This window comes from Necator americanus, chromosome I (genome assembly GCF_031761385.1).
Source record: "Necator americanus strain Aroian chromosome I, whole genome shotgun sequence".
Lineage (NCBI taxonomy): Eukaryota > Metazoa > Nematoda > Chromadorea > Rhabditida > Ancylostomatidae > Necator > Necator americanus.
In genome coordinates, this window is record NC_087371.1 from 8,802,273 (window position 1) to 8,825,040 (window position 22,768).

Sequence of the window (22,768 nt, forward strand, 5' to 3'; positions counted from 1 at the left end):
TGAGATACACGAAGACGCACCATCCTTGTGCACGCACCGCATTCGTGAGCGAGCGTTCGATAATCAATAAGGTCTTTTCAGCAGCCTATTCAAGTAGGATCAATGAATGCGGTGCTGAGGGGACTGGTGCGAAGGGGAAGCTCATTCAAAAGTGCCTCGTAGGAACAAATGTTTCCCATGCTGTTTTCCAGAACGAAAAGGGGGAATTGAGCGGGGATACACTCATACTCACCCCGAACCATGCATTTCCCCACAGAAACCACAACATCGTCAGTTTCGTGAAACGTTACATTTAAACTCAACTGCTGACAAACCCACAACATTCGACATATTGGGTGTATTATTTATTAGAGTATTTATTAACAGTAAAGGTAAAAATAAATAATGTAAGGTAGTTTTTTGAACACATCACGACCAACTAGGGCTGCTTGTCTTTTGTCAAAGCGATCGGGGTGGGTACCCGTATCATCCAACATGTGATTTGCGTTAGAAAGTCCACCAAGGGAGTCGGCAAGAACGAGAGAGGAGCGTATCTGAAACGTCTTCTTTTTGGTGATTTCTATCTCTGTAGAAGCATATTCGTTCCATCATTCTTGAAATACGCTATCTTGAGTTTGGTTTTATTTTCAAAGACAATGGAAGAATAAACATTAGAATGATCCGAAACAGCCGCTTCTGACGCAGCCGCTCACGTATCTGTACTGCTGTTTTGACCCGACATAGTCGGGTCAAAACGACATAAAGCCCGGTGCATTTGGGTATGCGCTCGAAACGGCAACGGTAGAAACAGCAGTTGGGGCCAAGGTGGGACCATCGCAAACTGCAGCGATGGTTGGCGGCAGTAAAGAGTTCCAGTACGCTCCTAACCACTACGTTCCACCGCACCGCCTCGAGAGAAGCCGCAACTGCACTGTGTTTCATGTCGTTTTGACCCTACTATATCTTATGTATGTATGGTCGGGTCAAAACGACATGAAGTTCGGTGCAGTTTCATAAGCACCTGCGTTCGAAGCGGCGCGGTGGAGCCTTACCGCTACGCTCCATCTATAGAAGAATCTACGGAAGAGTAATTAACGGAAGACATCCATGGGAATTAACCTACGTTTCACACTTCTTCACTGTATGTGGTCAGATCAGTAAAGCTTTCGGCTGGAATTGAAGTGGGACCTTACTCATATGAGCAGGCCGCTTTCAAGGAGGATCCAATGTCAATACTACACGCTACCCCCACCGCGCCTATCCGAGCACAGAACCTGCACCGGGTTTGAGGTCGCCACGATCCGACTATATCATGAAACATTCCGATCGATATCACACATGTTCGGCGAGGGCGCCTCAGATAGTTGATCATTTCTATCAGACAGCGCACGTCTCTTAAAGGCATCACCACACGAATCTGGGGTGGTGCGGGTTTCAGGTGGGTTATGCCTGTACGGGGTTGTAGATTATGGAGAGGGGAGTGGTTCCGTCCATTTCTTCCTGTATAAGTGGAAACAGACAACCCCGGAACGCTGTTTTTTTTATGACGGCTTATGTTGGAATGCGCAACGTTTGCGCTCAACCCCGCCCCGCCTGCGATTCGTCGAAAACCCATTCGGACGAATCGCAGGCGGGGGGCGGCGCAAGGATGGCGCGCTGCAGTTGAGGACGTTGTAGGAAAAAGTGTTCTGGGGTTGTCCGTTTTCACTGATACAGGGAGAAATGGACGGAATTACTCCTCTCTCCATAATCTACAACCCCATATGGGCATAATCCACCTGACACCCCCACCACCCCAGATTCGTGGGGTGATGCCTTTAAGCATGGTGTGAAGCGATTTCTATCTTCATCAGTAACATCCTGACTGGAGTAGACAAGTCCACACGAATGAAAATGCTCACAACTCAGCCGAAACTCACATCAGAATACTGTCCCAACCGACTTGGTATCGGGTCCTTGGGTACACAGCTGTTAGAGCGTGGAAGTAAGCATCGGTAACATAGTCGATGTTGTTACTACCGATTAGACTCAACACCCATGCAGTTTTCGTTCGCACTGAAATGGTGGCGTGATCAATAGGAGTTATATAGACATAGAGATGTTAGTGCTCATTTTTTATCCTTTACGACCAACATAAGTGCCCGAACAAAGTAGTACGAAGTGCGTGTCATACAGGGAAAAGTGCGTGTTTTCCTGCGGATGCGTCGCGGTCCCTTGTTCAAACATAAGTACCGACGATTATAAATAGCAAAAAGTTGGAGCCTACTTTTGATGAAGAACTCCTTGCCGTACTCGTTCTTCGCTTCCTCAGAGCATTTGGCGTAGAGACTGTTGAGCTGTTTCTATAATACAAGATCAATACAAGGTATCAAAAAGAATCCAGCGTTCACAAATTTTCCCAGAATACTTGGGTCAATGAGATTCGACTTGACCTTTAACTCTCTTATAATATTATTTTTTCTTCGATAGCTGGAAGTACTTCAATGATTGCTTAATTATTTGTGGCCATTTCCTTAAAGGTAGCATATCAAGAAACTGACAATGCTGAGGTCTCTGTGGGCAAATACGGCACGCGCCGCATGGACGAACGAGCGGTCGAAAATCAATGAGGTGAGTAAAACCAATGAATGGGCTGCTAAAGGTACCGAAGCGTGTAGAAAGGTGGCCCGTTAGTTCGTTACCTCATAGATGAATAAATGTTTCCTACACTTCCAGAAGTGCGAAAGTTCGAGTTTCCTTGAATCTTAGCATAGAGATTGCAAGGCATTTACGCTTTTTTGGTTTCATTTTCGGGTGTAATATCCTAGGGGATGATGACTTGTTCTGGATGAGGTATTTGAGGGGATATATTGCAAATGTTCTTACTTTCCAGGCTCTGATAAAGGCGACAACGCCGAAACGTTAGCCGTAATAAAGTTTGTTAACAATCTTGGCTGTTGCTTAAATTCGACTATCAACAAGTTCCCTACACTGTTTTTCAGGAGGATTGGGGGAAATTGAGTTCAGCTACACTCATACTCATAACCTATTAATTAATGAGGTCTCCTCACCAGCCTATTCAGGTTAAACAATTAACAGACTGCTGAGGGGAACGGAACGGTGAACATAGAGGCGTATTCTAATGCACCTCGTAGGAACTGAAACGATTCCCATTCCGTTTGTTACGACGATCACGGGGGGAGGAGCGGAACTACGTGGTTTTCCGCATCCGTTTTCCGACCCGGTATAGAAGCTTTCCGAAATCCAGAGCACGTCAGATTCATGGTATGCTGACCTTAAGCGGTAGTAAGGTGACACGTGATTGCACGCAGTTATTGACAGAAAAGAGGGTTGTGCGTTTTTCACCCCGTCCCGTTGATAAGGTGCAAATGTCAAATGTGATGCGCCCGTTCCGATGCTACGAAGTCAACCGCTAACTAGTCGTTATTTCAAAGTAACCTTCAGCCTTGCAACGATGTGACGTGCAGCGATCTCTCAGATTGGTGCAGTTTACTGCGACAAGTCAAGAATAAGTCAAGCGGATGCTCGCAGCGATTAAAAATTTCGAATAAATTGATGCTATGCCAAGGCAAGCTCCAAAATAGCCTTATCTATTACCATTTATCGTAGCATTTTTTGTACTACGAACATCTCAGACCGCTTCTTACCAGGTACGGAATGAGTTATTAAACATTCCTAAAAGTAATACACTTTTTGAGGTATATGATAGCCAAGGGAAAGGGGAAATTCTGAATTTAGGAGTGGCATCCCTGCAAAGACGGTAGACAGGTTGAAGTGGCATTTTCAGTATGCAGCTACTTGCCATTTAGTAATTATGGAGCAGTGGATTGGTTCACAACGTGGGTTTGCTGTGAGGTCATTTTGCAAACACCGTGATAGTGCGATTGCTGCTCAACGGCTCAACTTTCCCATAACTTTCACGTATTGGACCATCAGCTTTAGAGCTGAACCCGTCTTCACGAAATTCTTAACTCATGTATTGATGATGTGGGAAATTGGAACGCGAGCATGACTTCCTAAATCGTAGCGAGGTCGGTGTTCTCGTTGAGCAACAGTCGTACTATCACGATCTTCGTAAAATGACCTCGCAGCAAAATACACGTTGTGAACTGATCCGCTGATTCATTATTAGTAATTGGCAAGTATAGTGGGGTCAAAATGACATGAAGCAAGGTGCAATTGCGTACGCGACTTCTATCGAGGCGGTGCGGAGGAGCGTAGCGGTTAGGAGCGCACTGGAACCCTTGCTGGGACCAGCTATTGCTGTAGTTTGCCACAAAAATGGTCCCACCTCTGATCTAATTGCTGCCTCCACCGTACCGAGCGCGTACGCAAATGCACTGCGCTTCATGTCGTTCTTATACGACTGTAGTTACATGATGAAGAATGCCACTCCCACCTGTCTACGAATTCATCAGGACTGCCACTACAATTTTCATAATTTCCCTTTATCTTGGCCCACCTTGTAGCAATCTCTACTCTATGTTCTTCCTGTTTGTCTCCTTTCGTCTTTTCGCTATGAAGCAAAGTAGTAGTAAGGTTTTTCTTGATAGCTAGCGTTCTTTTAACACGCCATTGAGCGTAATAGATAAATAAATAAATAAATAAATAAATAAATAAATAAATAAATAAATAAATAAATAAATAAAAATATACATAGTTGACACTATTACCTCTACATTTTCTGTGCTAGTCAAATAAGTATTGAAGAAACCCGGTTCCAATATATGCAATGAAACACCAAACATTCGAAGCTCATTCCTAAATGTTAAGTTATGAAGTGCTAACCATTGTTCTTGTTCTCCGTAACAAACTGCCCTAAAAACTTACCTAATGACGTCACAGTATCCGCTTATTGCAAACTTTGACGTTGTATATGGTCCTATACTCATAACTCCTACACGAGAACATGCGCTTGTGACCGTAACGATTCGTCCCCTTTGAAATATGAGGTTGTGTTTGGATACAATAACTTTCTTCAGGGAGAGGACTTTTTGAGGGAAGAAAAATCAGAGCACACCAACCTAGTTTTTTTCACAAGCGATTTCATGGCTTGTGTCACTCGAATCACACCCCATGTGTTCACTTCCGCCACTTTCTTATAGTCTTCTAACGTAAGAAAGTCGTCAAAGAAAGTGTGGCCGAGAATCCCAGCGTTATTTACGACTCCGTGGAGACCTGAAAAGTTGCTGCAAATGAATGCAAAATAGAGAAAAAACAAAGGCGAAAAAGTCAAAAAGCTCAAGAAAGCAAAATCTCGTTGAGGAGCTATTTTCTGCACCATCAATTTCATTCTCTTTGTAAAGGATTACAACATTTGTGTACAGTTAACTTTTTTTTTTTAGATTTTAAAATAATTGTGCTATTTGGGAATTGGCAAGCTTTCAAACGTTCCAAAAAGAGGAGAGGAAAGAGAGGTGAAAATATCATATCTCAGTCCATGACAGATCCATACTTCGATTTTTTTTGCTTCGTTCTTAGTTTAGAACTTAATTTCAATTTTAAAACCGAAAAACTCCGAGAAGTTGATTCGATATTGAAAGGTGGTTAGCAGTTTTGTTTACTGGAATAGGTATGAATTCAAAAAAAAAAAAACCTCTAGTTGACGGGGCAAAATTTCTAACAGAAACACAAGGACCTTCAAATTAAATTAAAATTATAAAAAAATTTTTCCATTAGAAAGATTCTTTTCTAAAAAGGTGTTCGCTGCTTTATTCTTGACCTTCTGGCCAGTGTTATCAAATTTTCGCCTGATATAATTCCACGAACAACTTTGGATTTGCTGTCGACCAAGACATAACATTTATAATGGGGATCTTTTTTCGAGACGAAAAAGAACAATTTATTTCAAAAAAGTTGAACTAAAATCGAAATCGGTTCTAGAAAAAAAATATTCTCTTATTCTTATTTCTTGAAAGACGATGAATTTGTTTAGTGCACAAATTAAATCCTTCAAGATAAGCAAATTTTATGCTTCTGAGCCTTTTGGAAACGAAGTAATCTTTAACCCACCGCCGTACTTTTGTGTCCTATTTTCCACATACTTTTTAGCGTCAATAACGCTCTTATCGCTGGTAACATCAAGGAGGAATGCGTCGATTGGAGTACGGTAGCTTTTAGAGAGTTCCTTATACTCGCTGATAGACTGGAACACAAGTTGAATTAGTTGCCGTTGTTGGCAAAATGAGGAAGATCCATACGCAAAACAAAGGGTGTGCCGCAAAGCGCTCAAGCACCGCCTATTTTTCTCACGGCGTACCGTTCCAATCAATCGATCAATAATGTAGTCGCTGCAGAAAGTCCCTAGTCCGCATGGTTTGCGTCTTTGTTTTCGGCTTACCTAGACATTACCTTTTTTTTTATGGATCATTGAGAGCTAATGGAATCGCTCTGCAAAAGCTATAACTTTATTATTTTATAATTTTTTTCGGGGACGGGTGTACCGCAGTCGGTTAGAGGTTCCGCTGTGTGCACAATCGATCGGAGTTCAAATCCGCCCTGGTGCCAACCAAGCCCTTCATACCCTCGGGGTCGATAAATTGGTACCAGACTTGTCTGGGAGGATAAAAAACACTGACTTGACACATCGGCTAGCTCCCGCAAGTCAGTTACACGTTCGTAAACCTCAAACGATTCTGAATTGAAGTAAACCTGTTGGCGGGTCCCAAGCGGATTCAGAATCAATGCCACACTCTTTATCCTTGTCCTTTGTCCTTTATTTTTTCCCATTGTTTTCCAAACTTTATTTTTTACTGCATATTTCCAAATTCGACCATGTCTGCCGTAAATAAAGTGGTGAAACTTTGCATTTTGCTTACCTTCTCAAGTAAACAACCGGCTAGCACAGGCATACCTCTTTCAGCGCAGCGAATAGCAAGTGCTTTTCCAAATCCTTAAAAAAAGGGAAATGAAGGAGAAAACAATAGAATTAAAGGAGTAATGGAAAGCAGAATCTGCAAAAGAAAAATTCTCACCGCTATCACATCCTGTGATAAAAACTGCTTTATTTTTAAGATCTTCAATCTCGTAACGTTCAAGAAACCATCGTATCAACAGAAATAAGGCATATGCTATGCAAATCCCCAGGAAGAATGTTGTCACTTCCATACGCAACGTCGTCTGCAATCACAATTACTAGTTAATTATAATTACTAGTTTCTCCATAATAAAAGTAAGCGAATTTTATGCCAAAAGTAATGGTTCGATCCAAAAGATTTTTTCCAAACACTCCGTTCACGTCTCAGTTGTAAACGATCTTAATTTGGCAACCCAAAATCCATCCTCACTGGATTCTTCCGTCGAGTATGGATTTCCTCAAGAATTCCTAGGAATGAACAAATCTACTTCTTAAAGTTATCAGAAATGAGCGGTTCCAATTATGCTTCCAGAATTTGATTTTGTGAAATGTGTGGGCTAATTGGTGAAGTTTCGACAATCTTCGCTCAGCACTTTCATACCGTATTAATTTTCTATCAGATGTTGTACCCCATACTTTTATCCCTTCGTAATGTTGCTATTAACGTATCTCAAGGATGTGAAAAGAATTGGTACAAAGATCCGCAATTTTTTTCTCTCCACTCACTCCCCTACCTTTCTTTTTTCTCTTTTTCTGAGATGAAAGCTTTAACGTACTCGTGAAGGCAAGAACACTGTTTTTGACAATAACACAAAAGTTTGTATAGAGCTCCTTACAATTATCAGATTTTTTTAGTCTGGATTCTGATAGGACAAAGGAAGATGGAGAAAAGAAATTGCAGTGAGTTACTCAGAAGTAAAAAAAGCACTAAGAAAGTAGAGGAGGAAAAGCAGTAGAAGTAGAAAAGACGAACTGAAAACTTCTAGAATTTCCCATCCGAAAAATGAAACAGCGTTTCTACGTTGAACGACTTTACATTATAAAATGATTGGAAGTGGACCGCTGGAAAATCTTTGTACGGATTCCAAAATGAATTTTCAATAATTAGTTGGATTGAAATTGTGCTAAATATGATAAACAGGCAGAGAAACAGTCGTAGAACAATCTTCCGCTGCCCAGTAAGCGCTCCAAAACAGAACAGCTCGGCACGTTCCTTTTGTAGCCAACTTCAGCTATCAGCTGGTGAGCATGGCTCTGGCTACAACTACAAAAAGATAAGATACACGACTGTAGACTACACACTAGCTTTGTCGAATAATGTCAACAATCCTTATTGTTGACATAACACTCCTTGTGAGCGCATACTCTCGGCCACACTGCGCGGTTTTCTGGAATGCAGCAACTAAATTTGAGAACTATACCAGAATTATTCCAGAGAATTTACCGAACAATCAGAAATTCCCACCTAAATGAAAGATTTCACGCGGAACAGGGCTTTGAAACCAGCGTATCACGAAATTGGTGAGGGAAGATGCAGAGTTTGGGATGCAGACCACAAATATGAGCGTCACTCTGCTTAATTTTCCTGAATGGTTCTGGAGAATGGCGTAGGAACCGACTTATTTACTACAAGACACCTGAAAACGCTTGTGCAGGCATCACCGCGTCCACGAGCGAGCGGCCGGGGATCAACGGGCTCGTCTCTCCAGCCTAATCAAGTAAAACTAATGAATAGGTTGCTGAGGAGAACGGAGCGTGTACCTGGATGGGACGTTTTTAATGCAACTCGTAGGAACAAACATCGTTCCCACGCTGTTTCTCAGAACGATTAAAGGCATCACCATTGCCGTAAAAACCGGCCCCGAAGATATGGCTTCGAGCGTTTCGGCGCGCTATTTTCTGCAACGAGTTCGATTGGAGCGCGCCAGCCTTGTGCAAGCGCCGCATCGAAAAGTTCGGATATGTGGTGAATGTGCACGTCGTTAACGGAATTGGCTGGGAATATAAGGAGTCAATTATAGAAAACGTATGAAAACGTAAACGTGAAAACGAAAGACTGTAGGAAAAAATGAATTCCTAGTAGAACGTTATAATTTTACTATACTCCTAGTTTCTGCTTGGCTATCCTAGTTCTTTCTTCCTCTCACGATTGTCTCAAGCCTGTTTTTTCTTGTTCTTTCTTTCTTTTCTCTCTTATTTTATTATCGATACTTCACAATGTTGGATTTTTCGTTTTCGAAAAGTCGATATGGTAGAAATACATTATTACGCCCTTGATAGCTGCGGAGAATCCCCTGAGCACAATGAATTACCGCCTAGGAGGTGTTAGGAAATTCAACAACGTCTGATAAGAATCGTTTGAGAATAGGTCCTATTTTGTGAATTAAAAAAATCGGAACACTAGAAACAAGGTTATCCTATCTGTTCTATGGAATTTTCTTCTTAATGGGCTCGATGTCATCGTTGATCCATCTCTGCAGTAATGGATTTTTGTTAAAAGGAAGAAATCCATTGTTTCGTACCGCCGTATACATTTCAAGGAGAAAGTGTAGTGTTGGGAGCGGGGGAGTCAACCGGGCTCTTAATTCTGGAGGTGAATATCTAAGTGTTCGGGGCTCTAAAACCTTAACATTAGTCCTAGAGGATCTATGACATGTAGGCTAAAACTACTGAGAGAAAGAAGGAAGATCGAGATTCCGGAAATAAGAGTTTATAGAGAGAGAGAGAGAAAAGAGAGAGAAAAATAGGCTGAGTTCTCTCTCTCTCTTTCCCTCCCACCTATTTTTTTTATGAGCTGCTGTTTCCTGTGATTTCACGAGATCGTTCAAGTAATATCGACGAGATCAGATGCCTGTTCCGGGATTTCTATCCTAATCTGAAGTAATAGAAAGAGTGTTGATATTTTGCGATCTTTGTATTCAATTATCATGTGGAACTTTCCTCGAAAACAGTCCAGATTCTCTTTCTATCTCTTCGACTTGATTTTCGATAAGTAAGCAGTGGTCAAAAGATTTCTAGTCTCAATTTTTTCCCATCAAGGAACAAGAAAATGTATACACATTTGAGAGAAATGACTTCGTGGTTTTCCAATAAATTGATGCGTTCTTTTAGGTATTTCTCATAATTATCCGTACGAAAAGGTCCATTCAGTCTGCTGCTTCTTGTTTTTTTGATCGAAAAGGGGCCATAAACATTTGAATTTCAAAATTCTCTCGCATTAACAAATTAATAGTAGTTTTATGAATAATGAAATATTAGTATATAGCTGAATATCAGTGAAGTAGTTTAGAATATAGTAAATACTTCCGTTTCGCCCCTACCCTTAGATTAATTATAGTAGTGTAGTGTGAATGTTCCTCTCTTCTAATGACTCAATTTCCTTGAGCAAGTAAGTCGGATGCGGATGCGGTCGATTATCACCTGCGCTCGGTAGCGATGCTAATTGAAATACGCAGAGAATTGCATGCATGTCGTAAGAATCGGTTTGTCATTTTAGATGTGGTTCATAGTGATATCCTAATATAGGGCTGGTTCCCTCCGATCAGGCACGGAAGGCAAAAGTGGATTGAAAGTGAACGGCAGGAACTGAACATTTCTTAGTTGGACGATAATTTCAGAAAATTTCAGAACGAAAGCGGATATTCCTAGGAACTATTACGATTTATTATTGTCGTTCAAAGATTTTCACCCATCTCATGAAGTTTAAGAACGAAAAATGACGTAAAATTGAAGTAAAAGAATCAGCATGAGTCAACAAATGAGTGGTAATCACCAGGCAGAATAGTAGTAATTGCGGTGGTGTGTTAGGAGCTTATGCTTAGAAACCGTCAAGAAATGTCATTGAAAAGCTAACGAGAATCCATTAAATAGAAGAACAGGTGTCTGGATGCTCACTTTCTCTCACCTTAAAAATGAACAAATCTTAATCCAAAGCTATTTCTCTGAAACGTTGCCATATTCCCGCTCACATTCCATGCACCGCCAATGGATCTGTTGTAGTTTCAAATGGCGCCACTAGTTATACCCAACTTAATTTTGACTGTTTTTTTTTCAAAAGAACTATTGCTTATTTATTACGATCAAAAATCAGATCGGAATTGACCATTACATGATAAAATGATAAAATCTGGAAGTAAATATTAGGAGGTAGTTATAGAAGTAACGAAAAAAACTGCAAAAAAAGAAGCATTCTATGAAAACCATGGAGACAGCGCAGAAAGTATAGTTATGATTCTCCGTCTAAATAACTCTGTACCTAGCAATCAAGTAGGCATTGAAGAGTGAAAAGGTCGGATACATTGTCACCTATGAATATGATTAATCTCGAGCAGTTCTAAAACTGCTACTGCCCAGTCTATCAGATGAAAAATAGGATAAAGTCTCTGTCTTATCAATCCTAGTACTCCTAAGTGGCCATATCGAACGAGATGGTTTGTTTTCAACGTGGGGTTGCCGTAAGCGTTTGGCTCTCCCTAAAGTTCCGCAGATGAATATTTAGGAGTTACGTAGTAGTTGGAATGTTCTCTTGTCTTGAAACCTCGGCATATTTTGTCTGGTTTTGTTATAGTGTGCCTGCGAGGTTTTTAGATGGAACCCTTTATTTGCCTGACGTTTCAGGCACACTATTACAAAACATTTAGGAGTTAATTTAAGTTTAAATTAACCTCGTTAGTGACTTCTTCATATGATCCACAAAAAAAAGCTTGCGGTACCTCGGATACCGTAAAATGTCAAATTATGTCAGTATAGTTAAAACAGCATCTATAGAATTATTCAACCGTCAAATTTTTATGAAGATGAGAGTTACGGTTTAAAGTGATATTTAAACACGCTATGAATCGAGAAAGTGCGTTTTTTATCCCCCAATTTCTACTTTCGTATTTTTCACTTTAGCTAAGTTGAGTAATGGGCGGCTTGGGATGCGCCAACGCGTTTCACTGCAGTTCGTAGTCGTTGCGGTTTTGGAACGCGTAACTGGCCTATACGATGACTTGTGAGGGCCAACCGATGATCAACTCAGTGTTTTTATCCTCCCAGACAGGTCTGATACCAATTTATCGACTCCGGAGGGATGAATGGCTTGGTTTGCATTAGGGCGGATCATCGAACCATCTACTGTATGGCCATAGCGGACCTCTAACCGACTGCGCCACGTCCGCCCCCGTCTCTACGCATACAAAATATTATTCGTACGCTTTTCTCCGTATAACCTTGCCTATCACTTCCTTGTGCACGCTACGCACTCTCAGCTGCGTGGATGGAGCTGCGTTTTCATATACCTCGTAGGAGTAAACGCCGTTTTTCAAGACGATTAGAGGGAATTGAGTGTGACCTACGGCTTGGGCATACTCGTAATCTGCCCTTCAAACTCCATACTTTCTCAATTACGTCAGTTTTGTGACATACAGGGGATAATAAACATAGTCCAGAATTCTTTTTTTTTCTCGTTGAAGCAACTTGATACATTGCTTAGTGCGATTTTTTTGAATGTTTGAATCCCAGTGTCTTGGAAGAAAACTTTTTTTTCAGCATTCACTGACCTCTCTCTTTTTTCCTTTAACTATTTTTTTAGAATCTCTTTTTGTGAAAATGCTGGATGACGTGCAAACGATTATCTGCCTTTTTCAAAATTCTTTCAGAAGGTGGAATTCATGTATTCCAGAACAGTGTGCAGACATTGCAGGATGTGTTGCGTTGCCGAGAGAATTACTTCTCCGTGTGTTCGTAGACAAATACTCTCGTATTTGAACATATTCCAACGACTAGAAATAGAAATAACCTAGAAATCACTCAATGTGAACAAATGACAGCAATTCGTGTAGATTTGAGCTGTATGTCGGTGAAGGTACGGTAGGGAAAGAGGTTAAAGGCATCACCCCACGAATCTAAGGTGGTACGGATTTCAGGTGGAGTATTCGCTTACGGGATCGTAGATTCCGGAGAGAAGGGTGATTCCGTCCATTTCTTCCTAATTGCCGTAAAAAACGTCCCGGAAGATGCGGCGCGTGCGCAAAGCTGGCGCGCTCCAATCGAACTCGTTGTAGAAAATAGTGCGCCGGAACGCTCGAAGCCGTATCTTCCGGGCCGTTTTTTACGGCAATTAGGAAGGAATGGACGGAATCAGCCCTCTCTCCATAATCTACGATATACGAATACTCCACCTGAAATCCGTACCACCTCAGATTCGTGGAGTGATGCCTTTAAGAAAAGACTACAAAGCGACGGGGATTTGTTGCGCTGCACGTTAGAAAAAAGCCCCTTTCCATGCTTTGTGGATAACACATGGTAGATACAATCGTACATAAGAATCGCGATCGTTCTAGGATACCCATAAGCACGATTTTTTCTTTGGATACGTCTTGAACCTCAACGTGAAACCTTAAAAAGAGAATGTAGAAAGATTTAACAGTGATTCCGTAGCACTAGCTCAGCAAAGAGCAAACTAATTTCTAGAGGAGCTGTCAGATTCTCTACATTTTCTCTTTTTTTCCATTTCCTCTTCATATTTCAAACAAAACGGATCTTTGGGCCTACATTGGATTAATTTCGTGGGATTTACTCTGCGCTATAGGATTTTGACTTTGTCATTTCGTCGCTTTTTCCCAGTTCACTTCTTTAATCATATTTTTTCCGCATAGTGAAGAAGATTTATTAATGTCTTATTAAGCAATAGCATTAAACTATAAAAATAGAGAATAAAACTACTATTAGAATTAGATGTCTTTAAAGTTTATGACTATCAGTTTCGAATGCTTGTTTGTGAGAAGGACAAGCAAATCCGTAATTCTATGGCTAGTAGGGAAGTTTTTCTCGTTTTCGACCGACGACTAGCAGCGTAGCAGAGACAGAAACTAAATGATTTTTTTTTTGAAAACAGTTTCAATTTTTCTCTAATGTCAGTTATTGAACGTAACGTACCGGCTGAAACGGTGATAAGCACCAACGGAATCAATGGCAACGTCATCTTCGGCACACATAACGGGTTTGAGCCCATCTGACGCCGCTCCTCCTGGTCCAACACCAACATTTCTCGTGTGGCGACGTCTATTTCTGGATCCTGGGTTCGCGATGCGGCTCGTCGCGTTCGATTTGGGCGGTTTCGACCGCAAAATGGTGGCTGAAATGAGGAGAATTCTCGAAGGATGCATGTTTATCAAGAGGAAAGGAAGAGTGCATCCTGACATTTTTTTTCATTTCAAATTTTACTCTTTTAGCTTTAAGTAAAGTAAAATGGCTCCATGGGTCAGTTGTTCAGTTTTTTTGCCTAAATATGGATGGGATTCGCTACGCAATGATTATCTTCCCAGTTCATTAATATCGGTACAAAAATCTGTTTATGGATATGTCGGTAATTTGAGCATGCAGACCATTTTAAAGCCAGCATACCACGAATCTGATGGGGTGTGGATTTTCCATGGAAAGCTTCTAGACAGGGTCGTAGATTGCGGAAAACTAGGCGGTTCCGCTCATCTCTCTGTCGCTGACTGCTTCCGGGCTGTAAAAAAACAGCCCGGAAGCCGCCGGTTTTTTTTTACGACGGCTTGCATTGCAACGCGCCACTCTTGCGCAGTCGTCGCATCAACGAGCGAGCCCTAAAAAGGTCTTCTCACCAGCCTATTCAAGTCAAACTAATGAAAAGAGCGCTGGAGGGAACGGAACATATACATGGAGGCGCGTTCTGGCGCACCACGTTGGAACTGGAGCGATTCCCATGCCGCCTCTTACGACGATCGCGGAGAGATGAGCGGATGAGCGGAACCACTTGGTTTTCCGCAATCTACGACCCGTATAGAAGCTTTTCATGAGAAATCCATGCCACCTCAGATCCATGGTATGCTGCCTTCAATGATTTGGAAAGTGGCGCTGATGCGCTAAGTAAAAGCTTACAGCTAAGAAACTACAATAGATTCAACACGTGTGTAGTGAAATGGTAAGCGGTGTGCTGGTAAGTCAGGTCAAAACGCCATGAAGCTCGATGCAGTTGCGCAAGCGGCTGCGCTCGAAACGGTGATGGTGAGCGTAGCAGCTAGGATCGAGAACCTTACAAGCACCAACACCATCGCCACAGTTCGCAATCCCACCTCGATGGCAGGCGCTAGCTCCACCTAGTCGCTTCTCAAATTTCAGATCGTTTTGATCCGAGTTTGCATATATCACTTCTGCGCAGTGCGCTTAGTTTTATGTGTTGACGATGGACGAGTGTAGCACAGTGGGTAAAAGGTCCGCTGGTGACTGCACGATCGATCGGGAGGTTCGAATCCACCCCGGTGCCAATCAAGCTTTTCATCCCTTTAGGGTCGATAAATCGTATAGCAGACTTGTCTGGGAGGACTAAAACATTGACATGGCGGCCAGCCTCCGGAAGTCTTTGTTTAGGCTAGACGTGCGTTCCTATACCTCCGACGATTCTGAATTGAGGAGAACGTGTTGGCGCATCCAAAGAGGATTGATTGAGGCTGATTGACACAGACTTTATCCTTTGTCCTTTAATCGTGGCATGACGCACAACTGAGGGAGACATAAGGCGGTGACGGCTAGGTGGCGTCGTAGTGGACTTCCACAACAACAGTAAAAAAAGTTCTAAATCAAATTTTGGCTGTTTTCCATTCCGGTAATTTGACCTCCATTTTTGCATTTCGGTCTTTTTTGAATCTGAACTCTAAAGTTAATTTAATCAAATTAATTTGAAGAGTTGAAGGGCATCTTCAGCACTTGGGCTTCACCACTTCAAGTTGACTCTGAGCTTGGGAAAGAAAAAAATCTCATCGCTTCTAATATAGGGCTATCCTTAAATCAACAACACGTCATCTAATACGTAATTCACCATCTTTCAGTGAGTATCGCCGAATCATCTCATCATGCACGCGTGGTTGCGGGATTATTGGCCATATTGAATCCATTAGACGGTTGTCCACAATTTTGAAGGTTGAATATGATGGCAAGGTCACGACTTACTGTCACATCTTGGCACATTCCCATCTGTCGTTGGCATAAACGAATTTGACAAGTAAAATACAGTTGATTTGAGTCCGCATACTTGAAAACCTGCAAGTTTTTTGTGTTAGAGCATGGATTGCGCAATTTTTTTTCTCATTGCATTAGAAATCTCTCAGGAATTCCCTTTCAAGTTCAAAATTCAAGAAAAATTCCCGTGGATAAATAGGTATGGATTATAAATAATGATATAGTATATGAATATGATGTAATATATGTATAGTAAAAAAATGTGGATTAAATTTAAATTATAAATGTGGTTTTTACTAGCCGTAAATTCACAAAAACTTAAGATCGCAAAATTAAAGTATTCTATTAACAATATTCACGATGCTCCAGTCCAGTTACCGGAAATCCATTCAAAAAACTAGTAGGAATTTATATTTTCTAATCGCTATTGCTATGGATTCATACGGGATGCACAACAACGCTACTTGAAGATTTTCCAGGTTTCAAACAACATTTCCCATCCCGTTTTACATTATGGCTGTAGCGAACCGAAAAATTTTGCTATCTCAGTCACATTAGCTGCCTTCAACCAGAGCAGGATTCTTGAAATGGAGCAATCAATGGGGAAAAAATGTGAGTTGAAAAATTAATCGTTCATCCAGGATTTTTTGTCGGTGGCTGCTTAATCCTTTGACTGCGGTGTAGATCACTGCATATTTTACACGATTTCCCAGTTTTTTTTTGAAGAGTTTTTTTCCCGCAGTGGGTTTATTAATGGGTTTATCACTATTATTTCCTTGTTCAAATATAGTTCGTAAAAGTGGATTGGTGCAAAAAAAAGCGCGTTATCGTCAGTAGGTTAAATGAATGTACGCCACTGAAGAATAATGTAGTTCTACGGTTTTTTACACTATTTTTTTTTACATTTTACAAGCGAGAAAGCCCTGCGTAGAATATTCCCGCTTATTTCTTTTTTTCTCAAACAACTCGCTGATTAAAATTTAGCTTCTGATAAAACTTCGATTAATTGTAGTTGTTTCACGTTTCCAACAGAGATTATTTTTCTTTCTGTTGTTTTTCTCCACTTTTATAATTTTCAGAAACCTGTAAATCTCATATTATTTTAGGCCTATTATTTCTTTACTTCTACCAGCTGTTTTTCGAAAAAAAAAATTCAGAATTACGTACGACAACTAGGTTTGAATATGTTCTCGTTAGTTAATCTGGCCAGTACGGGTTTGTTAGCTGATGTAAAAAAATTACAAAATTAGAACATAGAATGGGCGCTGATTCGATCGATACCGTATCTAATTATCGTATCGTATTTTCATAAAATTTGAAGGTGGAATGGCTCTGGGCGCTGCTTAACTATAAATACTCACTTGGTTTTACATTCTAAGTACGATACTTAATTTAGCTAGGATAGAAAATACGAAAATAGAACTTGAAGCTTAAAAAGCGCGTTCCTTCGATTGATACTGTATTTAAATCTTAGCCTCATGAAATTTAACGGACTACAGATGCTGCTTTATCTATACTCACAAGGACATTGACATCCTACAGTATCCGAGGTACCGTAAGCTTTTTTCTGTGGATCCTGTTAGGAAGCCATCAACAAAGTTAATTTGAACTTGAATTTTCTAAATATTAATCTGGGGAACTTTGGGGAAAATCAAACGCTTACAGCTACGCCACCTAGAAAACAAGCCATCTCGTCCGATCTGGCCAGTTAGGAGTGGTAAGTAATGGAAACCTAACTCAATAACAAAAAGTTCACCTGACTTGTAGCATGTGCCTTCATCAAATTTTGATCGTAGACAAGTTCACTGAGCAATGAAACATCAGTGGAGCATCTGTAAAGAAAGCTTTGAGCCTTCGAAATCGAGAAAAACGGGGCATGGTTCATCAATTTACCCGTCATAGTCGATAACAGCATGATCCTCGCCATCACCGTCCGTAACGAAACACTTCTTAACAAGCATCCCCATATCGGCAGGATTACACTCCCAGACATGATAAACCTGAAAAAATTTTAGATTTTTTAAAAATTTTTCTTCCTACGATAGAAAGTACAAAAAGCACTTAGTTCCCGTGGGACATTCTTACCGTCTCTCCAACATTTGCAAATGTTAATGCGGGTCCATTCGGGGAGTCACGACGTACGGAGTATTCACATTTTGGCATTTGCATTGCGTCAGAGATCTCGGTGGTGGGAAGACTGCTAAAAATAAAAAAAAAAATGAAATTTTCTTGCTTAAAAAGTGTCCACTTCTTAATTTTCATGGAATTCTTGGATGGACTGCTAGGATAAAAACATTTTGAAAGTTTGCGAATCAAGCATTTTAAAGGAAGTCAGTGAAACGGTATAATTTTCAGGAGATATTCCGTAAAAAGGTTACATCGTTTAGAACAAAATATGACGAAGACACAAATAAGAAAGTATTTCATGAACTAGCAATTTATCTAAGTAATTTAAGTTAAATAAGTGAAAATTATACGACTGAAGAGATGAGTTGCCAAAAAATAATATATTATATTTGTAGTGTTCAAGGATCACAATATCTACAGTGACGGGGCCAGCAGGATGTGAAAGCGACCAAATGCAAAAGCTAAGCCCGATGCGGGGCTCGAACCCGCGACAGCCAGATTAAGAGTCTGGTGCTCTACCGACTGAGCTAACCGGGCTTGATTTTGCTCTCTTCCCGATTCTACATGAATGTACTTAATAACAAATGAATTTTTAGTCCACGATCACTTCTCTAACAAGCTCAAAGCTGAATTTATAGATTAATAGTTTTATTTTTAATATTTCCTACCACTTTAGGTTATATTTTAATTTTTATATTAGTCTTATATTTCAATTATATAAGTAACATCAACATAATGTCTTAAGATAGTAAATTTGAACATTATTTTCCATAAGCGTCGAAACATTTTATTTCCCTGTATGGTAGATACTCAGGCACTGCTATAATACGGTAATTGGTCCTCATGAGGACCAAAACTTTGCAAAGAACACTAATCCTCTCCGGGAACAAAGGAAGAGAAAAAATCGATTCACTAAGTAGGATATTTCTCACTAAGCGCTAATTGCACTTGTTTTGGGGTTATATGGACTCGTTGGCCTCGATTCTCACGCACCATAGGATAAATTGTGGATTTCAACATGGTTTTGCAGCGTTCTTAACATAAAAACATTTCAGAAATTGTTCAAACATTTTTAGGGTCACCTAAGTAGTCCTAAATCGACCACAAGGAAGTCATCTCAGTCCTATTTTTCTTAATGCATTGGCCGTTTGCCAGAAAACTGCATATTTATTGATTTTTATGACAAAACTATCCATGCTTTCCAAGCTCCTTGATTAAACGTTATTCAGGATTGATTGGGGAGAGGAAAACAAAAGCAAAGTGTTGTGTTCAAGAAATAAAAAAGGAGTAAGATAGAAACCCTGGAACGTAACTGAATCATATTGATTGATTAGACGAGTGAATTATAATTGATTCAGCATATTTGGAATTATGGCCAAATCGTTGTTGGACTGGAATAACGTTACAAACTGTTATTGGATGGGACAAATTGATCATTCAATTCCAAATGGAATCAGTCGTATGATTCTCGATTCGGTTCATTTCAGCACATCCTTTAGATCTCTTCTTTTAAATGACGGTCTTCCGAGAAAATGTTGTGGCAAGCGAAAAAACCTGCTACAAGAAAATATGCTTCTTAAAATCTTTTATCTCCCCTGTTTTTCTGGTGATAGATGCTCTCAATGGGTCAACTAAAGGTTAGTAAATTATGTACAGGCTGATAAACCATAATTGATAGCCGCTGGGTAGTAAATTGGCTTTGTTTCGACCCGAAATCAAAACAACGACGGGATCAATACGTACTTTTTTTGTGGCTTTGCGGTTTCATGCAGTCAAATTCAGATTCAAATTCAAATTAAATGCATATTAGCTCATTCTCAACATCAGTTCAAATTTTTGCAGAGCTCATTTTTGTAATTATTAAAAAAATGAGGTTGCAAAGGAAACAAATTCTTGCTACGATAAGCTGAAACACGCGGAAATCTTCCAGTTATTTCGTTGAAGAGTTGTGCGGAAAAAGGAGCTGAGTGGATTTTTCGTCTTTTTTGTCTGTTAAGTGGTCTTTCTTTCTTTTTTCTTTCTTTCTTTCTTTCTTTCTTTCTTTCTTTCTTCCTTTCTTTCTTCCTTTCTTTCTTCCTTCCTTCCTTCCTTTCTTCTTCTCCTTTCTACTTCCATATAGAACTCACTTCATTAAGCTGTAGTCTTAGTGTTCACACAATCTGTTGAAATCGGTTTAACAGCAGTTTTGAGGTGATATGAGGCTTAACTTGACCCACCTTACATCAATCGATTGCGATACGATAGAATCCGGTTCCATATAGAAGCATTTCACATGAAATGCACGATCATTTTTAGTGATGAATCCTGCCGGATGAAACGAAACCAGTACGGTGACAACAAAATTCACTCCACGTGGATTTGCCTGCGAAATTTAGCGATTTCTCCTCTCGCGTAAGGAAAAATAAGCCAACAGTGAATAAATAACTCCTACCGATCGTAATCTTTGCATGCCACATTTCCCCAGCGGTAATGAGTAGGAATTTGTACCGTTATTGGCGTACGACTGACGGCAGGATTTGTCCTTTGCTCGACCCTAAATATGGCATGTACACTTTCAATTTAAATCCACTTAGTTTACTACAAGCTAAGGATTTGGTTGAGTAGATCCTTCTTTTTTTCGTTGACGCTACCAAGATACCATTACTATGCGTGATAGGGCGGAATAAATCAGAACTCGTCAATTATAGCTGGGTCCGCTCCGCCGCCCTTCGTGGAGGAGAAAAAAAAGCGACCGACTGGCTAACCTGCTTATTTCCACTACCAAACAATAACCATTTCATGGTTGTCTGTATTCGAGTATCTGTGATTAATTGACGTTCCGAGGCGACGACGACTTTTGCCGGTCCACGACTTTTGATGTGCAATTATATTTCGGCTATAGCGTAATGAATGGCTGGATGTGGCAGTTGTCCAGTCGAGAAGATGGACAGGAACCTAGTTTTATGGCTCCATAGTATCCAGTACTCTTATGAACTCAGTCCAACCTAGGGTACCGATACGACCATGGAAATATGAGAGGGGGGGGGGGGGTATTCATGCCTCTTTCTAGAAATTCCCATACGGGTTGGTTAAAATCACAGCAATATTCTTCCTTTAGAGAATATTTTATTAGGTTGCTGGGAAAATAATCGAAATTTGGAGCGCCTTATTTCACGTCCAAAATTAAAAGTCAATAAAAAATTTAATTTATTCAATGCAGAAATCATCCGCATTGATACTTCGTTCCCATCGCGAAACTTTCAAATTGAAACTTTCAATTTCCATCACAAGAGAAATTTCTCTATCTCGCATTTCTATAAAACTTTGTACTTGTACTAGGGATGGAAACCTCTTCAAAGAAGATTGTGATCGATACCTTAATTTGTGGATTGCTGAAAGGTGACGGCAACTGATGCGAAAAAAAAATTAGAGATTGAAGAAAAATCAATTCACGCTCAAAAAGTTAGAAAAGTGAAAGAGGAGTGCATCGACAAAGTTACAAAGTTGTTTCCTCTTTAGTGGTTCATTTTTCCCGCACCATAATCAAAGAATCACTTCGAGAATGTGTTGTGGGGGTATAGCTCAGGGGTAGAGCGCTCGCTTTGCATGCGAGAAGTCTGGGGTTCGATTCCCCATACCTCCAGCAGTTTTGCCCATCTATTTCAAATGGCCTTTGTTGAACCGTATTTAGTGAAATTCATGCGTGGTGGATTATAACGCGAAAAATGGTTTTCTTCTTGCGTTTTTAGTGTTTTTACAAGAAGAATTTGCAATAATACTTCAACAGCAATGCATATCATGACTAGAAATATTTTCCCGATCTTTTTTTTCGCAAAAATTCTGTCACAGAGGGACTTCCTACGAGCATTCCCTTCTCATAGGTGAATTCGTTCCAATTTCCGTACTCGTATACGTGTGGCGGTCCGTTCCATTTTCTGTTTACACAGCAGATCCGCGACCGTTCGCAAAAAAGTGGTACTTCTGTTCCTGCGCGTTTAAAAAAAGTGAGGAAAAGAGGAATGTTGTTCTGAAAGAAATTTCAGTCCATGGGCATAGTTTTACATTGAAATTGCTCAAAATTCCAAATTCATGGAGATTCGTGGATCGGCGGTGAAACGAACGTTGTGATTGAAAACGTTTGGATAGTGGAGATTATTCGATGAGGTATCTTAGTGGAGTTCTCGTGAGGGTCAGAGTTGAACTGTTGCTGAAATTAACCAAATGTTCTTCTCTAATCGTGATAGGTGACCACATTTTTTCCATTGGAAAAGATTTATTTATTTTATTTATTGTATTTCCCATATTTTTCCATCCATAAACTCATCTATATTTCCATTATTTCTTATTATTATTTTAATTTTTTTATTGTTTTTTTATTATTAGTCTTTTACTGCTAATTATTATTTTTACTACCGAATATTATTTTATTTTTTTATGAAGTCCGTGCTACGTCGAGCTTAAAAAAACACTTGAAGTTGTGCAAAATATTTCCGTAAACGCACCTTCACAAATATATTCCCTTGAAATGGTTTCTCAGTGACGATGTCCAGCGCCAAATCGTTATCTTCGCACATCACCTTTGGAGTACCTGAAGTTTGTGCCGGATTAAGGATCGGAATAATCAATAAGACATGGTAAGGATAAGATTCCGCGAGGGTTGGCGTTTATTTTTGATCTATAGACAAATATAGATAGATATTTGATCAAAAACGGTACAGAGGGAATAGCTATGTTATGTGGAAGAAACGAATCTAAACCGCTACGGACGCGTTACGGTTGCTAGGGTAAACATAAGTAATCATGTGCACCTAGAAACTTTTCCTTATTTTTGAGCGCAGATTTAACTAGGAATTAAAGATAGAT

At 40.2% G+C, this 22,768-nt stretch overlaps 2 protein-coding genes across 3 annotated transcripts; both read right to left on the reverse strand.

The window, feature by feature from the left end:
- Window positions 1-418: 418 nt before the first annotated feature.
- RB195_004916 (uncharacterized protein) lies at window positions 419-7,086 on the reverse strand (the record flags this gene model as incomplete). Its single annotated transcript, XM_013440344.2, has 9 exons — window positions 419-533; window positions 1,899-2,034; window positions 2,246-2,321; window positions 4,653-4,740; window positions 4,810-4,917; window positions 5,004-5,157; window positions 5,992-6,124; window positions 6,798-6,871; window positions 6,954-7,086. 9 exons carry the CDS (start codon window positions 7,084-7,086, stop codon window positions 419-421), a joined length of 1,017 nt encoding a protein of 338 aa, XP_013295798.2.
- Window positions 7,087-13,627: 6,541 nt separating this feature from the next.
- RB195_004917 (uncharacterized protein) lies at window positions 13,628-22,479 on the reverse strand (the record flags this gene model as incomplete). 2 transcript variants are annotated; one of them, XM_064177139.1, is made up of 9 exons in its annotated part: window positions 13,628-13,686; window positions 13,754-13,952; window positions 15,791-15,871; window positions 17,556-17,631; window positions 17,693-17,799; window positions 17,885-17,999; window positions 20,143-20,288; window positions 20,358-20,459; window positions 22,408-22,479. In XM_064177139.1, 9 exons carry the CDS (start codon window positions 22,477-22,479, stop codon window positions 13,628-13,630), a joined length of 957 nt encoding a protein of 318 aa, XP_064034263.1. The 2 variants fall into 2 exon arrangements, with proteins under 2 accessions (XP_064034263.1, XP_064034264.1); XM_064177138.1 differs by having other exon boundaries at window positions 15,791-15,880.
- Between the last annotated feature and the right edge of the window lie 289 nt (window positions 22,480-22,768).